General features: G+C 46.5%; 1 protein-coding gene across 1 annotated transcript; it reads left to right on the forward strand.

Moving 5' to 3' along the window:
- Nucleotides 1-16581: 16581 nt before the first annotated feature.
- Nucleotides 16582-24144, forward strand: NRIP2 (nuclear receptor interacting protein 2). Its single transcript, XM_006096097.3, is given in 8 exon segments — nt 16582-17118; nt 20457-20580; nt 20583-20608; nt 22211-22293; nt 22830-22930; nt 23198-23250; nt 23557-23593; nt 23596-24144. Coding segments are annotated over 8 exon segments (1014 nt in total). The 3' UTR covers nt 23649-24144.

Below are 24144 nucleotides of genomic sequence, written 5' to 3' on the forward strand. Positions count from 1 at the left end.
TCAACCACTGAGCGACACCGGCTGGCTGCAATGAAGATTATTGATGGTTAAAATGTGCCAATACTAGGCATACAAAGGTGAAGGAGACTTAGCTCACTCCTCAAAAAACTCAGTCAAATTATAGTGCCAGATGTTCTGTGGTTCCTTTTAAACAGCTCTGTAAGGGGTTAAAATAAATTGTTAGAATTACTCTAGACCCATGAGAAAGCACATTCTGAGCATGAAAGACCCAGAGATTTTGGACAAGGTCTGAGCCTGAAGATACTCATGATCTTGCTGGGAAATAGAACATTTATATATAATCTCAGCCATTCTCAACTCTGGTATAACATCAGAAATTCCTGGGCCTCTGTAGAAAACTGTTGAGGTTTGAGCACCACCCAGAAGAGTCTAACTTACTTGGCCTGGGGGCAGCCTGGCATGGCATTAAGCTCCTGAGGATGATTCCGTTGTGCAGCAAGGCCTGAGCACTTCTGCTGTACATGCAAGAGAGCAAACAGGGCTATCTGTGAACCAGGTGCAAAGCATGTGGAGCCACAGGAAATTTGCCACCATTTAACTATGGGTTTTAAAAAGTCAAATTCTTGCCCTAGCCAGGTTGGCTCAGTGGATAGAGTGTCAGCCTGTGGACTGAAGGGTCCCAGGTTTGATTCCAGTTAAGGACACATGCCTGGGTTGCAGGCTTGATCCCCAGTGTGGGGTATGCAGGAGGCAGCCAATCAATGATTCTCTCTCATCATTGATGTTCCCCACCCCCACCCCCCTCTCTCTCCCTTCCTCCTTCCCTTCCTCTCTGAAATTAATTAAAAAATATATTTTTCAAAAAGGCAGCCCTAGCTGGTTTGGCTCAGTGGATACAGCATCGGCCTCAGGACTGAAAGGTCCCAGGTTCGACTCCGGTCAAGGGCACATGCCCAGGTTGTGGGCTCGATCCCCAGTGGGGGGCATATAGGAGGCAGCCAATCAATGATTCTCTCATCATTGATTTTTTTCTATCTCTCTCTCCCTTTCCATTCCTCTCTGAAATTAATAAAAATATTTTTTTTAAAGTCAAATTCTCACTGTTGAATCTAATACTACAGGCCTGTAGAAGAGGGAGCCATCAGACCAGGTGTTGGAAGGCGGCAGGTGAGAGCAGGGAGGGCTCTTGGATAGCGTCATATTAACCAGTGATGAGAAGAAGCATGTGCTGTATTGGGGAATAGTCAGAATCTGGATAATGAAATATCCTACAATATGTTGAAAGATTGACCAGCTAAATATAATCATTCCAGCTAATGCCAAACACACACACACACAGGCACATTTGGAATAGATCAATTTCCAATTAGGAAAAGAGACAGAAGAATTCCCTATAGCCTGATTGCTCATAGCTTATGGAGGGCTGCATCGTACTTTGCCTTCTCACCCCTTCCATCATGCCTGATCTCTTCTCTGACTTCCTGTTCTCTCCACACCCTCACCCCTCAACAGGTACCAACACATCTCAGCTGGTGGAAGGTTTGAACCCCTCGGCTTCCAGCTTCTGCCCACCCCACTTCCCAGTGATTCTGCCAGGAGAAGGCCCTGCCCGAACCCTCTGCCTCACTACCAGGAGAAGGCCCTAAAGCTGGCCTTGTTGCCAAGTGCGCCCCTGAAAAAGGACCTCGTGAAGAACTACCAAACCCTGATAAAGGACCGCATTGCCTTGCCCCTCCACCATCTCTCCAAGGCACAACCCAGAAAGAGAAAAAGAAGACCTGAACACACCTGGAAAAGCCTCCAGATGGGTGAGGACCACGGTGGGGACACAGACCCCCAGGCTCCAGTGTTCTCAACAAATGTACCTTAAGCAGGAAGCCTTTGGGTGGCTCAAGGACTCTGGCTTCGTAGAATGGAGCCTCTCCAGCTCCTCCCCATCTTTGTAGCCCAGGCTCCTCAAGACTCTACTGAAACGCTAAATTGTTACGTCTTCCTTGGAGGACTCTCTCATAGCAAGTGGGAGGATTGGTGTGTGTGTGTGTGTGTGTGTGTGTGTGTGTGTGTGTGCGGGGGCGGGGGCGGGGGGAGGAAGACAAAGAGAGCAGGGAGAGCAGAGGGGGGTTCCCATTCCCAGGGACAGAATGAAAAGTGGGGGAAAAGACGGTGTGGTGTGTGTGTGTGTGTGTGTGTGTGTGTGTGTGTGTGTGTAGGGTTGGGGGGAAGAGGGAAGACTGTAAGAAATGTGGGTAAAAAGTTATTTCCACTCCCATAGCCCACTAGAACAAGACTGGGATTATCAGAGTACAGGAAGCTTTTTAAGCAAAAATAACCTCAATTCCACCCCTCCATGGACCATTTGATGTCTGGAAAAAGACTGGAGGTAACTCTGCTGGGTTGCAGGTCCTACGCAGGGTTTGGGGGAGCAGAGGTCAGGCCTAGGCTGGTGCTAGAGGATGGAAGAGTCAAGTCTGAGGTAGGCTGACCAGGCCTCCATAGAGGGACAGGAGTAGAACAAGGCAAAGGTCAGAGTGGTTCCCCCAGAGCATTATGTTAGGGCCTGTGTGCTGCAGTTGACCCCAGATTCCTCAGCTTTTACAATGGGGTACCAAGGACAAGTGGCCTAAAGTGGAAGCAGGCAAACCACATCAGAAAGGTGCTGACCCAGGCTGGGTGGAGGTTGATGGGGGAGGCCCTGCAAGGGACCTAGTGGAGATGGCAGCCGGGAGGCAGCTGGGAGGCTGCTGAAGAGTCACCTCATCTCTTCTTGTCCCTGTCATACCCCAGGTTGGTGATCTTCCCCAACTGGGCTTCTCTTGGCCTTCTGTCCGTTGCCTCTTTGTCTCCACTTTTCTCAAGCCCATCAGGCACCAGGGAATCAAAACACCACCAGGGTTCTAGCCCTGGTTAACCAACCACTAACCAGCTATGTGACCTTTGGGAAGGTCATTGTCCCCTCAGGCTTTCAGTTTTTTTCATGTGCACCTAGGTGGGACTAGGGTATAAATCAGTGGAATAAATAAAATCACATAAGTGAAATACCTGCAAAGTATCCGACACATTGTAGATTCTCCATAAATAAAGCTATAACCATTATTCCTAGAATAAAAGAAAAAAATGGACGGAATATTACTCATCCATAAGAAGGAATGAAGTACTACCCCTGGCCTGGTAGCTCAGTTGGTTAGAACATTGTTCTGATACACCAAGGTTGCAGGTTCAATCCCCAGTCAGTACACATATAAGGATCAATCAAGGAATGCATAAATAAGTGGAACAACAAATCTCTCTCTCTCTCTCTCTCTCTCTCTCTCTCTCTCTCTCTCTTCCTATTTCTCTAAAATCAATCAATAAGTTTTTTAAAAAAGGAATGAAGTACTGATCCATGCCACAGTGTAAATGAACCCTGAAAACATGCTGCATGAAAGAAGCCAGAAAAGGCGGCCTGTTGTATGATTCCATTTATATGAAATATGTAGAATAGGCAAATCCATAGAGACAGAAGGTAAACTGACAGCTGCCAGGTGCTGGGGAGGAGATAATGGGGACTGACTGCCTAATGGGCTCAGGGCTTTCTTTTGGGCTGAAAATATTTTGGAACTAGATAGAAGTGGTGGTTATACAGCATCATGAATGAATGAAATGCCACTGAATTATGTACTTTAAAGTGGTAAATTTGATGTGTATTTCATCTCAATTAAAAATAATTTTAGGCCCTGGCCAATGTGGCTCAACAGAGCACTGGCCCACACACCCAAGGGTTACATGTGTGATTCCAGGGCACATACCTGGGTTGCAGGTTCAATCCCCTGACCCTGTCAGGGTGTATGTGGGAGGCAACCAATCAATGTGTCTCTCTCACATCGATGCTTCTCTCTCTCTCCTTTACTCTCTCTAAAAATCAAAGGAAAATATCCTTGGGTGAGGATTAATAAGGAATACAAATAAATAAATAAATAAATAACATAATAATAATTTTAGCCCTGACTGGGTAGCTCAGATGATTAGAGCATCATTCACATACACCAGGGTTCTGGGTTTTATCCCCAATCAGGGCACATACAAAAATCAACCAATGAATAATACATAAATAAATAAATGGAACAACAAATCAATGTTTCTCTCTCTCAAAGCAATAAACAACTTTAAAAAATAATTTTAATAAATAGTGTGTGTGTGTAGAGAGTTTCCAAATTTCCTTATAGTTCCAAATCTATAATTCTATTCAACTGACTTTCTCTTTGCCACCTTTCTCCATGTTATGTGTATGGGGGTGGGTGGAGAGAAGCCAGAGGTGAAGGAGAATTTCCTGAGTACTCCAGGGAAGTGGGAATATACTCATTCTCCCCTCCTTGGATTAGGAATGGTGGTAGAAAGGAGGAGGTCCCTTCACCTCGGAGTCTAACATGTCAGAGCTGAGTAGTCCATTAGAAAACAATTGTTTAGAAGGTAAACCAGGGCCATTGGAGAAGCAACTCGCTCCAGGCTACAAAGACAGGCAGTCCCTGGCCTCCTGCTACAATAGGAAACACAGGGCTGTGAACTAGGACTCCAGGGCCTATACTGTCATTCTGCTTCTTAGGCTACTTGCCCAAGACCCAGGGTTTTGTCATCTCCACAGTGAGAGGCCGGGGATATATAGAGGGTTAATATGAAGCCGAAACCGGTTTGGAGGAAGGAGGCCATTGGAATTCTTCAGAGAAAGCCACCTACTCTCTGACCTGGAGCTGGTGAAGTGGGTTGCAGGCACATCCCCAGTGGGAGATGTGCAGGAGGCAGCTGGTCGATGTTTCTCTCTCATCGATGTTTCTGACTCTCTATCTCTCTCCCTTCCTCTCTGTAAAAAATCAATAAAATATAAAAAAAAAGGGTTAATATGAAGACTTAGGAGGTAGAAGGAAGGAGGCCATTGGAATTCTTCAGAGAAAGCCACCTACTCTCTGACCTGGAGCTGGTGAAGAGCAGAAAGGTAAGCTGACTCCTGCCTTGGCAGACCCAGACCACCCCAGAGGCTGCCAGCCTCATGGCAGGACTTCCACCCCACCCACTGCTTGCCTGCTCTGCTCTCTGGACAGTGCCTCCTTCCTGCTGGCAGGTGGACTACAACATTATCAGGGGCTGACTTGTCTAGCTGCCAACCAGAGATGCAGAAGCAAGACTCCTTAAATTCCTGAATGCCACTGGGCCATGGAGATCTGGGAGATAGAATTAGCTTCTGTCCATATGTCCTCCAGGGCCTGAGGGCTTCTGTAAGGCAATCCCCAGCTCAGCCTGCCAGCAACTGTGAACACCCCCACCTTCCACATACACTAAAGAATATGGAGTTCTTGAAAGCCTTTGGTGGGATGGAGTTGGGGATTCTTGTAACCTGGGTCTGTCTTAAAGACCTGTTCTCTCACCACAACTTTTTTTTTTTTTTTTTCAGAGAGGAAGGGAGAAGATTAACTAGACAAACAGTGGGTCCGTGCTGCCTGTCACTACTCAAGCCAATTAAGCACAGACAGGGTTGAATCATATATGAGCATTTATTCCAATATTGATGGCAATATGGGAGAGCAGCAGGTCGTCCTCAAAATCTGCTCTGCAGCCCACCATAAGCCAGCCCTTATATAGGTAGAAATACAAAGGAAAGTAGGCAAAAGGGCATATGGGCAGTTTACAGATATGCAAAGGGAAGGGGATCTTCAAAGGGCTTAGTGATATGCAAGGGCTGGGGTTACATTGGGAAATAGCCAAAGGGTAGGCCAAATGGGCAGTTAACAGATAAGCAGGCTCCAGATTTGCAAAGGCCTGCAGGTATGCAAAAATGGGCTGGGAATTCTGATTTCTGGTTCTGGTTTCTGCAACAAATGGGCAGCTCCAAATGGGGAGGGCAGGCTGCATTTCCAGGTGAAACTCCCAGGTCCTGAGTGCAGCTGTCAGCCAAGTTAGAATGTGCCTTCTTTAATTAGAACAAAACAATCACGGTTAACAGAGCATGATTAATATTTCTTACAATACTAGCTGGTTCCCCAACATTCTATTTCTGCCCCCTTTCAGAGAGAGAGAAAGATAGGAACATCAATGATGAGAATCACTGATTGGCTGCCTCCAGCATGCCCCACAACCCGGGCATATGCCCTGATCAGGAATTGAACCATGACTTCCTGGTTCATAAGTCAATGCTCAACCCCTGAGCTGGTAGGGCTCTCACCACAACTTCTGAGAGTAGATCTGAGAGGGAGGTAGGAATGGCATCCCCTCCCCCATATCCCCAACATCCCCAGAACATCACTCCACAGAACTTTCTGTGCTCTGCTGAATGCCACCAGCTTCATAGACCCTAATTAATCCCAGCACAAAGGCTTTCAAAGCCACTTCTGGGTCAACACTTTCCCTTCCACAACCTCACTTTCCCTAAGCCCAGGATTAGCTTCATGAGCTGGGTTGCTGAGTCCAGTTCAGATTCCTGAATTGCTTAGGGCCTGAGGAATTGTTGGGGGTCAGAGAGTGTTGGAAGCTGTGGAGGTCGGGAAACCATGGGAGAGATTCAGGGCCAGCCACTTGGCCAATCATGATCTTCAGTCCTCATTCATCAAAAATCCCCATTGCTCCTGGCCGGTGTGGTCAGTGGTTGAGCATTGACCTATGAACCAGGTCACAGTTCAATTCCCAGTCAGGGCATATTCCTGGGTTGTGGGCTCGATTCCCAGTATAGGGCATTCAGGAGGTAGATCAATGATTGTCTCTCATCATTGATGTTTCCATCCCTCCTTCTCCCTTCCTCTCTGAAATCAATAAAAATACATTTTTAAAAAATCCACATCCTAGCCGGTTTTGCTCAGTGGATAGAGCGTTGGCCTGTGGACAGAAGGGTCCCAGGTTTGATTCCGGTCAAGGGCACATGCCCGGGTTGAGGGCTAGGACCCCAGTAGGGCGCAATCATACAGGAGGCAGCTGACCAATGATTATCTTTCATCATCATTGATGTTTCTCTCTCTTTCTCCCTCTCCCTTCCTCTCTGAAATCAATAAAAATATATATTTAATTTTTAAAAAATCCTCAATCACTGCTCCCTGAAATGGCAAGTCAGAACCATGATTCTCTCTCCAGCCTGCCCCAAACTCACTTCCACCTTCCCCAGGACACTCTGGCCTCTTATTTCCACTCATCACCGACTCGACTGCTCAAGCCTTTTGTCTTCATGCTTCTCTTCCACCTTTGAGCTCTTTCCTCATTGTACTGTCCACCAAGCCACATACATTCATTCTTTTCATCACACCATGTAAGTAATTGCTGCTGCCTATTATTATATTTGGTGATTTTTTTTCCTTTGGGAATGCCATGTCATAAATTAAAATTGAAAGTGTGTGCAATAATCATCATGCTATTGAGAAATCTTAATAGTAAATGGGGTCTTTGCAATGGTACCAGATTTATTATCAAAAGATTACGACCTAACATTATTGAAGCTGACGTATTAAGAGGATCTGCAGAGGGAGAGGTTGTTCTGATTCCAAGAATTGATTTGTCCCCATCTGACACTGGCCTCCTATTTAAATTAATTCGATGACAGTTTCCTGTGATGCCAGCATTTGCGATGACTATTAATAAATCACAAGGACAAACTCTAGACAGAGTAGGCATATTCCTACCTGAACCCGTTTTTGCACATGGTCAGTTATATGTTGCTTTCTCTCGAGTTTGAAGAGCATGTGACGTTAAAGTTCTAAATACTTCATCACAAGGGAAATTAGTCAAGCACTCTGAAAATGTTTTCACTCTTAATGTGGTATACAAGGAGATATTAGAATAAGTTTAATCACTTTATCAGTCATTGTTTGCATCACTGTTGTTTTATATCATGTTTTTGTTGTTTTCATATCATGTTTTTGTTGTTTTTATAGCATGCCTCTGTTGTTATATTTTTGTTACTGCTTATTTATTAATAAATTTATATATTATTTTCATATACATTTTACTAATTTCCTTTCATCTCTCACACTTCTATTATAGAGAAAGGGCAAATAGCAATATTAAAATATTTCCTCTAATTAATTCCCTTTAATGTGCACACATTTCATGCACCAGGCCACTAGTCATGACATGGTTCCTATATAATGGTCAATGACTTTGTTAGCATGAGTACCACTGGAAAGTGGAGATCATGTCTAGGAGTGCAAAGGGCAGGCCCACAGCTTAGGCAAGGAGGAAGAAAAAAATGGAGGGAAATTGAAACAGGAAAGAAAGTAGATAAACACAAGAGGAAGGAAGAGGAATGATGACTCCAGAGGAAAGATGAAACTGGAGTCTTTTGGAGCTTAGAGGTCCAGAATGTTTAGAAAAAGTAGGGCAATCCTGCCAGATTCTCTGAGGGAACTTGCAGGATAAAGATTAGGGTATAGCCTTGGCCAGTTTGTTCAGTGGTTAGAGTGTTGGCCTGCAGACCAAAGGATCATGGGTTCGTTTTCTGGTCAAGGGCATGTACCTTGGTTGCAGGTTCAATCCCCGGCCCTCCTGTCGGGGTGAGAGCAGGAGGCAACCAGTCAATATGTCTCTCTCACACTGATGTGTGTTTTTTTCTGTCTCTCTCTCTCCCCATCCCCTTTCCTTTCCACTCTCTCTAAAAATCAATGGAAAAAATATCCTCACTCCTGGAGTAAAAATTAAAAAAAAAAAAAGATTAGGGTACAGAATCCAGGGGATGAGGGGATGGCAAATAATCCCCATGGGTAGAAGGGAAAGGGGATGAGTAGAAAGGGTGATTGCCTTTGAGTGAGTGCTTATGGCATCAGCTGGATTTCATGACTTGAAAAATCAGGTGGGGAGCTCAGCAGGCTGGTCCATTGTCTCATCATTTCAGTTGCTGGGGGAACAATGGCCTGTCTCCTTCTGTGTCCTCTGGAGTCCTGCTGAACAATTCAATGAACAAATTTTGTGTGAGAAGAGAGAGAAGAAACAAACTATGTGTTAGGTAATGTTTTGAGAGTTTTTCATGAATCAACTCATTTAATCATCACAACATTATAAGGTAGGTCCCATTATAACCTCCATTTTAGAGATGAGGTGTAGAGAACTCTTAACATTTTGCTATTCTGCTTCTCATTTAAACTTCACAGCTATCCTACAATTATATGTTATTTCAGTTTTACAAATGAGGAAACAGATTCCAAAAGGTTAAGTACTTCACCTAAAGTCACCCAGTTAGTAAATTACTGAGTTGTCTGAGTTCCTTTCAATATCTGTGTTCAGTTTGCTCTCATCAGTAGAGACAAACACTTGGCCTTGGTTTTGCCATCCATAAAATCATCCTAGTGGCAAATAGAAAAAGTTGCCTTAGCCTGGTAGTTTTTGGAAGATGTGCCTTTGGGGGTGGAGGTAAGTTGATACATTTTCAAAATTGGCACAAGCCTTCTGGGACCCTTGCAGGACAGGAGAATTCTGGAAAATAGTTTAATTCCTATCTTCAGCAGATCTGACATGGCCAGAGGAGAAAGCCCGAAAAAGAACTGGCTGCCCTTCACCCTGCATGGGCTCAAGGGAACTGCTTGTGTAGCTCTGAATAACCCACTCTGAAAAATATTCTGGGAACTTCCTTATGCGGCAGGGCATTTGACTGGATGATTTCACTGAGCCAAATGAACTCCCCTCCCCATCCTACCAGAGATGAGCATTGGCACTATTCAGCCTTGAGAATGAACATTAAAAGAAAAGGTGTAAAGATATTTAAAGGCATGAAAGGTTATCTTGAGGAAGATGGGAACCAGTTTACCTCGGTCTCTACTGTGGCTTGACAAGAAGGAGAGATTTTGAATACAGCTATAGGGGTTAAGATTAGCTATAAAGAACTTCCTGATACAGTGGAGAGATGCTGGAGTAGGTTTAAAAATACAAGCTGTGAGTCTATTTAGACTGGTGCTGTCCAACAGAAATATAATGAAGCCATATATGTAACTTTAATTTTTTTAGTGGCCATATTTAAAAAGTAAAAAAAGCCCCACAGGTTAAGTCTAATTTCATAATATATTTTATTTAACCCAATAGATCCACAATAATATCCACAAAATAATGTAATCAATGTAAAAATAATTAATGAGATATTTCACATTGTTCTTCATATTATTTTCAAAATCCAGTGTATTTTACACTTACAACACATCTCAACATAGACTAGTCACTGTAAAGTGATTAATAACCATTATGTGGCTTTTGCCACTGTATTGATCAGCACAAGTCTAGAATTGCTAATGACTGTCAGACTTAACAGTTCTGCATCTTGCCATTGTTCAATGGCAAATACAACATAAAACTGGTGTTATCTAAAGGCAGAAAGTTCTCTAGGACAACTGGGGGCCTATAAGGGTAAAGGCCAAGAAAATGTTACCTTTTGGACTCCTCTCAGCCTTCCTCTTTGTTGGAAATATGCAGACCTCCGGCATTTTTAGCGCCCACTGGGCAGTGTTCTGTGTTCTCTTTCTGTAGAGAAAACCCTGACTCCCTCAGGTCTGTCAGATCCAGTGTTTGGGGGCAGTTAGCCCCGCTGGGAAGAGCTCTGTGTCCAGGAGAACAAGGAAAGGGTTCCATCCTGGGGTAGACAGGCAGCTCTAACCCAGTGGTTCTCAACCTTCCTAATGCCGCGACCCTTTAATACAGTCACTCATGTTGTGGTGACCCCCAACCATAAAATTATTTTCGTTGCTACTTCATAACTGTAATTTTGCTACTGTTATGAATCATAATGTAAATATCTGATATGCAGGATGTATTTTCATTGTTACAAATTGAACATATTTAAAGCATAGTGATTAATCACAAAAACAATATGTAATTATATATGTGTTTTCCGATGGTCTTAGGCGACCCCTGTGAAAGGGTCGTTTGACCCCTAAAGGGGTCTCGACCCACAGGTTGAGAACCGCTGCTCTATTATCTCCCTACCCCCTTAACCTGCCTGTCTTGCTGATGTGAATAACTGGTCACAGGAGGAGCCAGGCTGGACAGAGGGGATGGAGAGGATGAAATCTGCCCCCTTTCTGTGCTGCGTGTGGAACATAAGCACTGTCCTGGCCTAGCCTCTCTTACTGTTGCAACGTTTCTGTCCTAGACACCCCTTCTCCAGGTACCTACGAGGCCCTCACCCGCACCTTGTCCTCATCCCTGCGCAATGTCATCTGCTCTAAAAGAGCCACCCCAAGCCCCCACCCCATCACTCTTTCCTCTCACCCAGCTTTATTTTCCTTTAGCAGTTACCACTGCCTCACATTATGGATTTAGTTGTTCACTGTCTGCCTTCCTCATTAGAATGTGAACTCCTTGCCGCCAGGGATTTCATCTGGTTCACCAATACACACCCAATGTCTGAAACATAGGTGCTCAATAAATATATTTTTTAATTAAAATTTTTTTATTAATCCTCACCTGAGGATATTTTTACATTGATTTTTCTTTTTGAGAGAGAGAGTGGAAGGGAGGGGGAGAGACAGAGAGAGAAACATTGATGTGAGAGAGACACATCAATTGGTTGCCTCCCAAACACACCCTGACCTGGGCTGGGGGGGGGGGGGGGGGAGGGTCAAGCCTGCAATGGAGGTATGTGTCCTTGACGGGAATCAAATCTGCAACCTTTCAATCTATGGGCTGATGCTCTATCCACTGAGCCAAATTGGCTAAGGCTCAATAAATATTTTTTTTTAATATATTTTATTGATTTTTTACAGAGAGGAAGGGAGAGAGATAGAGAGTCAGAAACATCGATCAGCTGCCTCCTGCACATCTCCCACTGGGGATGTGCCCGCAACCCAGGTACATGCCCTTGACCGGAATCGAACCTGGGACCTTTCAGTCCGCAGGCCGACGCTCCATCCACTGAGCCAAACCAGTTTTGGCAAAGTATTTTTTTTATTTTATTGATTTTTCACAGAGAGAAAGGGAGAGAGATAGAGAGTCAGAAACATCGATGAGAGAGAAACACCAATCAGCTGCCTCCTGTACATCTCCTACTGGGGATGTGCCCGCAACCAAGGTACAAGCCCTTGACCGGAATCGAACCTGGGACCTTTCAGTCCGCAGGCCGACGCTCTATCCACTGAGCCAAACCGGTTTCGGCTCAATAAATATTTTTTATTGAATTCATTTTGAAAGGAAAACTTGTTGTAATTCAGAGGAGAACCAATGTACTGAGGGAGCCATATAGCACACTTCCATTTTTGCTCATGAAATTTCTGAATTTGTATCCATCCTCTTTTATGTGAACCACAAGATGAAATAAATGAGAGAAATTATAGCTATGTCCTAAGCATCTTGGAAAGGAAAACCTGTTTCTTCTATTCCTTACAATCCAGAATGGTTTAATCTTCCTTCATAGTGTTCCTGGAAGTTTTCTCCCTCTCTGTCTCATCATTAGAGTTCAATGGTTAAAAAAATAGCCCTAGCCAGTTTGGCTCAGTTGATAGAGCGTTGGCTTGCAGACTAAAGGGTCCCAGGTTCGATTCCAGTCAAGGGCACATGCCTGGGTTGTGGGCTCGATCCCCAGTAGGGGGTGTGTAGGAGGCAGACGATCAATGATTCTTTTTCATCATTGATGTTTCTATCTCTCCCTCCCTCTCCCTTCCTCTCTGAAATCAATAAAAATATATTTTAAAAAAATGACATCGAGCAGACCCTCATACCTCAGAGGGATGGCAGCGGAGGGTGAGGGCTGGGGTAAGAGATCAACCAAGGACTTGTATGCATGCATATAAGCATAACCAATGGATACAGACAATAGGGGGGTGAAGGCCTGTGCTGAGGGGCAAGGGAGGGATGGGAGAGATCAATGGGGGGAAAAGGAAACATATGTAATACTTTCAACACTATAAAATTTTAAAAATAATAATGACAGGAGGGAACGGAGGTGAACTGGTAAAGATACAGACAACCCAACTGAGGTTACAACTGGCCACAGAACATTTCCTGGTACTCTCCACCATCCTAACAAAGAGATTTCTTTCGCCCCTGCCAAAAAGAGCTCAGAGTTTTGTATTGTAAGAACATTCCTGTTCACCCTGAAACTTTGGGTAAAAAACAAATTTACAAAGGAATAAACCAAGGAACATAAAATGGCAAAAGAGAGTCTCCTTACTCCTGAGTCCTACCCCAGATGGTGAGATAGTGAGTGAAGTAATATTAGTTTGGACCAAAGAACACAGGGTGACTCAGCTACATTCCAGAGAATGGCATTTCCTGAGTACAAGTGCTTCCTAGGACCAGGCAATAGAGGCCTTATCAGACCGACTAGAGAAGAGGAACTGATGTCCCCAACCTCACCCCATCCAAATCATACATTCCAAAGTCTTCATTCTACACCGCAGGCACATTTAGTCTTCCCTGGAATGCAGTCTACAGACCTAAGTGCACTTGGGTCCTGAGACATCTTGTCCATGTTATTAGGCTGCCCAAGACAACCCTGCTAAGTGCCTAGAGCAACCGTGGGCAAACTACGGCCCGCGGGCTGGATCCGGCCTGTTTGAAATGAATAAAACTAAAAAAAAAAAAAGACCGTACCCTTTTATGCAATGATGTTTACTTTGAATTTATATTAGTTCACACAAACACTCCATCCATGCTTTTGTTCTGGCCCTCCGGTCCAGTTTAAGAACCCATTATGGCCCTCGAGTCAAAAAGTTTGCCCACGCCTGGCCTAGAGTCATCTCACTCTTATTCATTGATAGCATTACTCCTCTGAAAATCCTATATAATAAAACCCTACTATGCAAATAGACCAAAGGGCGGCACGACCAGCAGAATGACTGGTTGCTATGACATGCACTGACCACCAGGGGGCAGACAATGCAAGAATGCGCTCCCACAGGGGGAGTGCCGCTCAGCCAGAAGCCAGACTTAAGGCTGGTGAGTGCAGCAGCGGTGGTGGGAGTCTCTCCCACCTCCGTGGCAGCAGTAGTGCTAAGGAGCAGCGATCTGAATGGTAAGGAGCAGCGAGCAGGCGGGTGGTAAGGAGTGAGGGGTCCCAGACTGTAAGAGGGCACAGGCCAGGCTGCGGGATCCCCCTCCACCACCAGTGCATGAATTTTGTGCACTGGGCCTCTAGTTGAATTAATAAAGGACTCTTGAAGATGTTGAAGAATTTTCAAACCTAAGGAATGAATTGCTGAGAATAAAGTTGGAGGAGACACGGTTCAGTGTTGGGGCCCGCCCAGCATCCCAGTATGCAGGTCACTCACTGACTTGTTAGTGCATACAGTTAATCCCAGGGAATCAACCACCAGAAACCAGCACAACGTGTCAGTAGATCCTTTTCAACCTTTATCCCAGGCAAATGTGTGGTGCTGGTGGATGTCAAGGAATGGGAACGAGTTGAAATATTCCACTAAAACAGTGTCTAATTGAAGCCAGGATCTGGTAGTCCAGAACTTGATAAATGGAATCATACTATAGTTTGATTTTCATTCCATGTTTATCATTTTTATCAAATTATCATATATATATATATATATATATATTTTATTGATTTCAGAGAGGAAGGGAGATGGAGAGAGATAGAAACATCAATGATAAGAGAGAATCATTGATTGACTGCTTCCTGCACGCCCCCTACTGGGGATTAAGCCTGCGACCCAAATGGGAATTGACTGGGAATAGAACCGTGACTTCCTGGTTCATAGGTCCTTTTGGCATAATGGAAACTGAGGGAGAAACAGAACACAAGGGTTTGATTCCTGTGGTTCTGCTGTCTAAAAGTGAGTCTTGGGCAAGTTTTCTAAGTCTTATTCCTTTCCCGGGGCTGTCATAACAAAATACCACAAACTGGGTGGCTTACAGAAGAGAAATGTATTGTCTCAAAGATGTAGAGGCTAGAAGTCCAAGATCAAGGTGTTGGCAGGGTTGGTTCCTTCTGAGGGCTGTGAGGAGGGATCTGTTTGGGGCCTCTCTCCTAGCTTCTAGTGTTCTGTGGGCAATTCTTGGCATTCCTTAGCTTGTAGATGCATTACCCCATTCTCAGCCCTCATGCTCACATGGTATTCTACCTGTATGTCTCCCTCTGTGTCCAAATTTCCCCTTTTAATAAGGACATATACTCATATTGGATTAGGGCCCACCTTACTGATCTCATTTTAACTTGATTACCTCTATGAAAGCCCTATCTCCAAACAAGATCATCTTCTGGGGTACTGGAGGTTAGGACTTTAACAAATGAAGTGAGTCAGACACAACCCACAGCACATAGCTGGTTTCCTCAGCTGTAAATGGGGTTCATGATACAATTCTTCCTCATACTATTGTAGTGGTTGTGAAAGTGCCTCAAAGAGGCTTGGATCATAGAAAACCGGAGGATACCTGGTTTGTCTGAATGTGCACTTGCCTTGGTGGTGTTTGGACCAGACCGTGTCCCTAGGGAGCAGGGCTCTGGTGGGTGGGTACTCATGCTGTGAGTGTCCACCACATGCGAGCAGGTGCTTGACCAAAGCATTTTGATGATGGTGAAGACAAAAGGCCAGAGAGAAAAATCTGAAGACAGATGAGCCAGCACTATAAAAAATCTGATACTAGTTATGGGTGAGGAAGTGGAGCCCCAGGACACTCCATACACTGCTGACTGAAGTGAACACATATAAATATTTTGGAGGGTGATTTGGCATTATGCATAAATGGGGAAGCAATTCCACTCTTAGGTATATATTTTAGAGAAATGCTTATACATGTCCCCAGGAAAGATGTGCAAAAACGTTCATAGCAGCATTGGTTGGAAAAAAAAAAGAAAGGAAAAAGAAAACCTAGATTTTCTAAATATGACGTTTATATAGAGGAATACTACACAGCTGTTAAAGTGAATGAACCAGAGCAATGTGTATCTCATGGATGAATCTCACTAGTAAAATATTGAGCAAAAAAAGACAATTTGCAGAAGAATATATGCAAGGGGTCAGGCAAAACTAAATGCTGTATTGCTCAGGATACATACACAGTTATATATATAAAGAATATAAAGACAAGTGTGGGAACTGCAAACACCAAATTCATGAGGGATGTCGTACAGGAAGAAGGAAAAGTATAAGCGGAACTTCAGCTATATTTATAGCATTTTTTTTAAAAGGAGGTCCACAAAATTGGACGTTGAATTCAACGCCTAAGACTTGAGGTCCACAAGTAAGGTGTATCAGTTAAAAAGCCAGGACTGGAGGAGCCTTACATAAAACAGAGGGAGAAGCTGGGCCGACTTGTGAGAAGATTCAGAGTTGCTCTTGCCACCCCTGGAGCCCAGACCTCAGACCCCAGACCCCAGACCCCAGACCCCAGAGTAATGGAAACTGATGAGCCACACTGAAAGGCTGAGCCCAGAAAGGTCTCCTGTTGAGGGGAGGGAAGGAAGGGAGGACATTTTGATGCTGCCCCCTCTGGTTCTGAACCTAGTTCTTGGCCTGCACCCCAACCCCTGGGCTGCAAGAACCCCAGGTGGAGGAGATGGGGGTAGGGGGTGGTGGAGGGCTGCAGAGCATTCCAGTACCCAGGCCCATGGATGCACTTGCCTGCATGTCTCACTCACACCAAACACACCCATGCAGGCTGCCACCCCCACTCACACACTGCCTTTCAAACAAGCTGGATTGACACCCGGACAGTCCACAGCACCTTTACAGCCCTTCACGCATGCACACACACCCCTTCCACCGCCCACCCTGGCCAGAACCCCAGAACTGGAGCTGCTGCAGAGCCGGCCGGTGGCAGGCCCCCAGCGACCTCTACAGCGCTGCGTTTTTCCAGCAGAGTCTCACTCCCTCTACCGTTTTCTCTGGGAATTGGTGTCTGACGCGGCTGCTCTGCACATTATTTATTTATTTCCTCTTCCTCCCGCCCAGACCCTCCTGTCAGGAGAGCTGCAGCCCAAACGGAGACAGGCAGGAAGCTACCGGGACACAGGAGGCAGAGGACGGAAGGAGGACCTCTCAGAAGCCCCCACCCGGTACATCAAGCTCATCAAGTCTCCCAGTGGCCATGAGCACCAGGCAGGAGACCAGAAGAGAGGGGGGAGACTCCAGCAGGAGGGGACAGGGGGCAGAGCTTCGGGACCGAGCCCACCTGAGCCAGCAGCGCCGGCTCAAACAGGCCACCCAGTTCCTGCACAAGGACTCCGCTGACCTGCTGCCCCTGGACAGCCTCAAGAGGCTGGGCACCTCCAAGGACTTGGTGAGGAAGCCCTCTCCCCTTCCCCAGACCCCCCCAGAAGACCTCTGGCCCTTCCTCTCCACCTCTCCACCTCTCCACCTTCTATCCTGAGGGTGGGAGTGATGACATTTAACTGGGGATCCTAAGCCTTCATATTCCCCTCCCTCACTGAGAGTGGGAACAGGCAGTCCTGCCAACTTGAGGGGCTCCCTCTGATCATTCTCAGCTCTTCATCGGGAATATTCCCATGACTTGTGGCTCCGAGGGACCCGATTCTCATTGCTCAGCTTTTCCCCCCAAACCCAAGGCTTATCTTGGAGTGAGCTCTGCTGTTTGGGAGTAGAGGTTTTTAGGGGCACGGAGCCTCTGGAGCAGTTGATTACAGCAGGAAGGCCTGGAGGATTGGCCAGTTTAGGGTTATGATTTCCTTCCTCTCCCTAAACCAGAGTCCCTCATACCAGTTCTGGCCACTCATTTGCTTTCCCCCCTCAGAATGAAGCATTAAAGCCCTCCATCCTTGCCAAATCACCAGGATTTCTAATGGCGCCTGCCAGGCCACCTGGCCTCCTGAGGGCCCCCTTCCTCCCTCTGAGCCTCCCTCCAGGCTCCTTTCCTCCCATCTTCCTGCAGCAGCTTTGGCCTCCAGAGGGAATGGGGTGGGGGAGTAACCGTGGGAGGTGAGTGGTCAGGGGACCTGCATGTGTGCATTCCCCTCAGAGAGAGTGGTGAGGAGCATGGGCTTTGAAGCCACGCTGCTTAGATTCAGATTCTGCTCTGCTACTTGGGCAAGTTACTTTATGTCTCTGCCTCAGTTTCTTCACCTATTAAATGAGGATAAAATTAACAGTACCTACCTCATAGGGTTGTTGCAAGAGTTAACATGAGCTGATACCCATAAAAGACTTAGAACAGTACCTGAGTGAGAGAAAGCAATATGTACCAGTAATTGCTAATTATTATTATTCCTTCAGCCACTATTTATTCCACTCAGCCTGGGAGAAAGGAAGCTCTGTAGGAGCCAGAGAACCTGGCATCATATCTGGCCTCTTGGTCATAAAAGAAAGGAAGGCTTTTGTACAAAGGTTTGGGAGCACTGTTCACTCTCCCTTCTCCGAGTCAGAAGGGTCTGAGAGGAGAGTGGGTACTCCTGCAACCTGAGAGGCACAAAGGCATTTCTTGGGGCCTCAGGCCATTCTGGCAGCTCCGACTTTCCATATGCCTCCCAGCCAAATATTCCCCCTCCAGAACCTTGCCCAGAGGCCAGCAACCCCCTAGCCCCACCCAACAGCCCCCCAAAAGGAAAATTGATCCGATTAAGATTTCAATTGAGCCAGAACCGGTTTGGCTCAGTGGATAGAGCGTCGGCCTGCGGACTGAAGGGTCCCAGGTTCGATTCCGGTCAGGGGCGTGTACCTGGGTTGCGGGCATATCCCCAGTAGGAGATGTGCAGGAGGCAGCTGATCGATGTTTCTCTCTCATCGATGTTTCTAACTCTCTATCTCTCTCCCTTCCTCTCTGTAAGAAATCAATAAAATATATTAAAAAAAAAAAAAAGATTTCAATTGAGAGAACCTCCTCTTTGCAAGCATAGCAAGCACAGCTGAGAAACGATGGACAGTGAAGCAGGTTCTTTGCTCCCAGTGGCTAGGACCTTTCAGCCTCTACCCTTTGGGGACCATCGATTTGGCCCTGGAGAAGGGCCATCCCCATGGGAAAGGTGGGAGGAGAGCTGGGAACTGCAGAGCTGCTCTTTCTGGCCAGTCCCAGAGCTCGCTGCCCTTTTCCCAGAGTTGGGTCTCCTGCTGGCAGTCTTGCTGGCGGGAGCAGCCTCAAGGGCCTCATTAGGCCATGGGTGGAAAAACAATCCCAGGCTCCCAAGGAGAGAGGGCAGGTGGAGAAGCATGTGTGGAGCCCGGAAGGAGACAGTATTCTTCAGCAAGTATATGCTGGGCTAAGCCCAGCAAAACAGAAAAATGAATGAGATACAGACCTGACCTCAAGCACTCTCCAAGTTAATGCGAGAGTGAAATTCACAAAGAACATCTGTGAGAAGCATGACAAAGGGGACTACCCAGCCTTGTGTGTGGAGGGAAGAGCACAAAGAGGTCAGAGAGAGCTCCCTGGAGAAGGTAAACCTGCACTAATTACCAGATGCACATGGAACCCCAGACGTTTCTCCTGAATAGTTTAGTTCTTGAGCAAAGTGTGTTGAGCTAGTCATCCAGGTCCCGGAATAGGGGAGAGCAGAAGCCAAGGCCCGGAGGTGGAAAAACAGCCTGTGCAAGCAGTATAAGCAGGGTGGCTGGGCCAGATGAGCCGAGTGGGGTGGGGTGGGGTGGGGTGGGAAGGGTGAGATGAGGCAGAGTCGGACAGTGACCAGGTCATCTGGACTGTGGATCTCCTTAAAAAGTTTGAGCTCTACCATGTAAGCAATGGGGAGGGGGGTGCTTTGATGAATTTTAAAAAGAGGAGTAACATGTTTAATTTTGTTTCATTTGGGCGCTTCTCAAACTTTAATGAGCACACCAATTATCGGGGCATCTTGTTAGAATTGAAGCTTCTGATTCAGTAGCTTTTCTGCATTTCTTCCAAGTGATGTTAAAGCTGCTGATATGAGGACCACACTTTGAGTAGCAAGGGTTTTAGATAATCATTGGCTTTGAGCAGTACTGGAGGCAGGTTCTTATGAAGTCAAAGAGGCATCCCAGTGAAGCAGGAGAGCTGGGGTGAGTCTGGAATAAAGGCAGTAACAGCAAGCAGGATGGACTACAGACACAGGAGGCAAAACTGGTAGAATTTAGAAAGAGATTGGTCAGGGTTGGGGGGAGGGGGTTGCACGTGAAGGGGAGTCCAAGGATGACTCACAGCATCCTAATTTTGAAGATTTTAACTTTCTCCTTTTTTTTGTTTTGTTACTTTAATTCCTATTAATCACACCATCAACTCTGGGACCTGCAACCCATTCAAGGATAAGGTCAACAAAGGGGGGAAATGTCCGAACAAACAAAAAACCTGTTGAGACAGAATTTCCCCTAAGCATAATACTAGCTCCTGAAATGTACCATCAGCCAATATTAATCAGTCAAACCCAGATGGGCTATTCCCTTCCCATTTCTTCATCGCTGAGCAATTATTGGGGGGGTCCCTGGAAATGGCATGATTTGATACTGGGTTCACTCTGCTATAATTATCTAACTGCTGGGAGTCTTGAATAAGCTTCTGCCCCTTTCTTACTCCTGTGAGACTCAGGACTGGGTGGGATTAGAGACAATGTCCTGAGATATCTAAGGTGGGGAACCGAGCAGCCTGGATACTTGGCTTCAGACCTATCTTCCTTTATTGTTCTGTGATGGAGCTAGCAGCCGCACAGCGTGATCCAAAGACGCCTGTTAGAAGGAAACCAGAGTCGGAGTCAGGGGGAGTCTCCCCTGGTGCAGGCCCTGATGCATGGCCAGGAGAACAGGAGGAAGACTAACACGCCAGAGATCCAGCTCTTCTGGTCAATTGCAAGGTGAGAGGCCTCCCAGGGCACTGGCTTTCCTTAACCATCCTGCCTGTGACTGGCTTACTTTACCCACTCTCCTTTCTGCCCTGGGTAGTGAGGGAAGGAGGGCGGGAGAAAAGGAACCTCTCTCCTAAGCCTGGACCAAAAAATGGGATCCTCTATCTTCTTTACTCTTTGCCTCAAACCATCTTCCTTCTGTGCAATTCCAGCTGTCACCACCACGACTCCCTTTCTTTTATCAAAGTATAATCTTTAAATGTAAATATGTAAATGATCTTCAGTGTGCTCTATATAATAGCGTGTACATGGATGGATAATGCAACCCTCCTGGAAAAGCTCATGTGGTTGCCTTGCCATCTCTGAAGCCATTTAACCACCTGCCAATACTGAACCTTCCTAATAAACACCCATTGCTCTTAGGCCACTGTCTTCGCTCAGCATTTCCTCTGCCCGCTTTGCAATCATTTTATGTTCACATTCCACAACCTCTTAAGCCTCAAATGTTACCTCCTCCTTGAAACCTTTTGGTTTCCCCAGTAGAAAATAGCCTTTCCTCGTAGGACACTTTACTGACAATCCTTTCATAGGTCTTAAGACTCTACCATACAGCAGTTACATTTCACTTCCCTTAGGCTCTGAAAAAATAGTATTCATTGCTGTGCCTTCCAGCAACATCTATACATAGTAAATGCTCAGTAAATGTTTGGAATGAGCCCTGGCTGGTTTGGCTCACTAATTAGAGCATCAGCTTGTCCTCAGACTGAAGAGTCATGGGTTCGATTACTGATTAAGGACACATACCTTGATTGCAGGCTCAATCCTCAGCCCCAGTTGAGGTGTGTGTAGGAGACAACCAATCGATGTGTCTCTCTCACATTCTCTCTAAAAAAAATCAATGGAAAAAGTATCTTCAGATGAGGATTAAAGAAAAAAGTTTGGAATAAGAAAACTATGTGTTTGTGATATGCAGTGTAACCCAAAATGTCTGTATATGCCCAAAAGAAAATGAACGTGTCTTCCTTTGCTTCCCATGGTGAACGTCTCTCTTACTCACATTTGAATTTCCCAGAAGGTATCCCAGTCTCCTCATCCCTCCCCTACTCCAACTAGATTTCTCTAACCTGGTGGCCCTCAGCCTCCCAAGAATTCCTCTAGACCAGGGGTGGGGATAGTCTGGCCCGTGGGCCATATAAGGCCCGCGAAATCACTTGGTTTGGCCCTGCAAAGGCATTAGGGGTTGTTTAAATGTTTGACCAAATATAGCAGGCTAATTTTTAAGTTGATAATTTTGTGTGGCCCTCGAGTGATGTTATAAATATCCAAATGGCCCTTGGCAGAAGAGCGGTTCCCCACCCCTGCTCTAGACAAACAGATATTCATTTCTGGTCAAATTGTTGCCAAACAGATGGACTCACCATCCCATGCATCTCACTTCCTTTTTTGATTTTTTTTATCTGAGCCAGTTTTTTCTCAGTTGTACAAGTACCATGAAAACCACTTTTAAAGACACAGTTCATTCCGTTCGTTCATTTCTGAAAGGCTGGGAAGGTGCAGGTCCCAGTCCATTCTCCTGGGACTCACTGAATCCCCCACAACCCTCTTTCTCAGTGTCAGGACCAGGTTCTTAGGGTGGCCGTGGACACAGGCACCCACTACAACCAGATCTCCACTGGATGCCTCACCCGCCTGGGGTAAGAGTATGGCCCAAAATAGTGGATGGGGAATGGGGCTTCTTTTGGGAGTGATGATATTGTGAAATTAGATAGTAGTGAATATATCTGTGAATACAAAAACCCACATAATTGTACACTTTAAAAGGGTGATGACTCCTATGGTATATGAACTATATCTAGTTGATGGGGCTCTGACAGAGAAGATAAGGCTTTAGACCAGGAATCCTCAAACTACGGCCCGTGGGCCACATGCAAATACAAATATTGTATTTGTTCCTGTTTTGTTTTTACTTCAAAATAAGATATGTGCACTGTGCATAGGAATTTGTTATAGTTTTTTTTAAACTATAGTCCGGCCCTCCAACGGTCTGAGGGACAGTGAACTGGCCCCATTTAAAAAGTTTGAGGACCCCTGCTTTAGACCCTACGTGGGGCCAGGGATTGTGTGAAAACCCAGTGTGGTGGTGGTGGTGGTGGTGGTGGGAGGACGTTAGCTGACTAAAGGAATAGGAGTTAGGCCTGTAGTGGCAATAACCCTTGCTTCCCCACTACAGGTTAGGGAACAGGGACCTGGTGCCTGGACTCCCACCCCAGGTGGAGCAGCTGGAGCTACAGCTAGGCCAGGAGACTGTGGCATGCTCAGCCCAGGTGGTGGGTAAGTCCTTCCTTCATCAATAGCCCCTCTTTTCATCTCTTCTACCTTCTCTCCTGGCAGAGGGAGGGGGGGAGGGTGCAAAGGCGGAGTTTCAGCCCTGTCAGCATCAGACAAGGCGTCCCCAAAGGTGCTCTGACTATCCCCAATATCTGGGCCAAGATTCTCAGACCTGGGGGTGGACTGGGCGAGAAGGGGCACGCGCTGACAGGAGGGCAGCAGTGACCACCGGGTACCCTTCAGAGTCTTGTTTTCATGTGGTTCCTGCAGATGTGGAGAGTCCTGAGTTCCGTCTCGGACTGCAGACTCTGCTTTCTCTCAAGGTAAGGAGGACACTAGCACTCTGGGGCCTGACCAAGGGCTGGGAAAGAGAGGCAGGAAGCACAGGTGTGGAAGCCTGGGTCAGGTTCCAGTGAAAGACATGATGTGGGACTGCAGCTTTGCTTCCTAGAGGTTCCTGATCTGCCCACAAGTGAAAAATGTGGAGCACTGGGTCCCTCCCTGACAGGGGTCCAAGTGAATGGAAATGGGGAAGCGGTGGGGGGGGGGGCGGGGGGGACAAGTAAGAGGGGCTGGGAGACAGGTTACCTGCAGAGGTAACCCCCCGTTTCCTCCTCCACACCCCACAGTGCTGTATCGACCTGGAACACCGAGTGCTGCGGCTGAAAGCCCCTTCCCAGAGCTGCCCTTCCTGCCTTTGTACCCAGAGCCTGGCCAGTGACTGCCGGCCCCATCAGTCCCCAGGGGCAGTCCTGTGACTTAGGGAAGAGCCATGCGGGGTATGGGGACATTACTACAGCCAGGTAGCTGGGGATCGCTTTGTCTGTGCCTTCTGTCACCACCCTGATCCTGCTGTTCCATTTCCCTGTCGGCCACATCTTCCCTGCTTCTTGGCAACTTCCCTATCCCCCAGGAGTTTTCCCAGAGAGGGCCCAGGATCTCAGGGCTCTGGTTTCCCTGTTCTCTCTCATTCCCCTCCAGAGAAGAGCAAAGCCAAACCGGGTCTGCAGAAAATGACACAGCATCCTGGCCAGTGTGGCTCAGTTGGTTGGGTGTCATCCTGTGCACAGAGAGGTTGCCAGTTTGATTGCCAGTCAGGGCATATGCTCAGGTTGCGGGCTCGGTACCCGGGGAGGGACGTGCAGGAGATGTCTCCCTCTCACATCAATGTTTCTCTCTTTCCCTTCCTCTCTCTCTAAAAATCATTTTTAAAATAT

The sequence above is a fragment of the Myotis lucifugus genome, unplaced genomic scaffold (genome assembly GCF_000147115.1).
Source record: "Myotis lucifugus unplaced genomic scaffold, Myoluc2.0 scaffold_167, whole genome shotgun sequence".
Lineage (NCBI taxonomy): Eukaryota > Metazoa > Chordata > Mammalia > Chiroptera > Vespertilionidae > Myotis > Myotis lucifugus.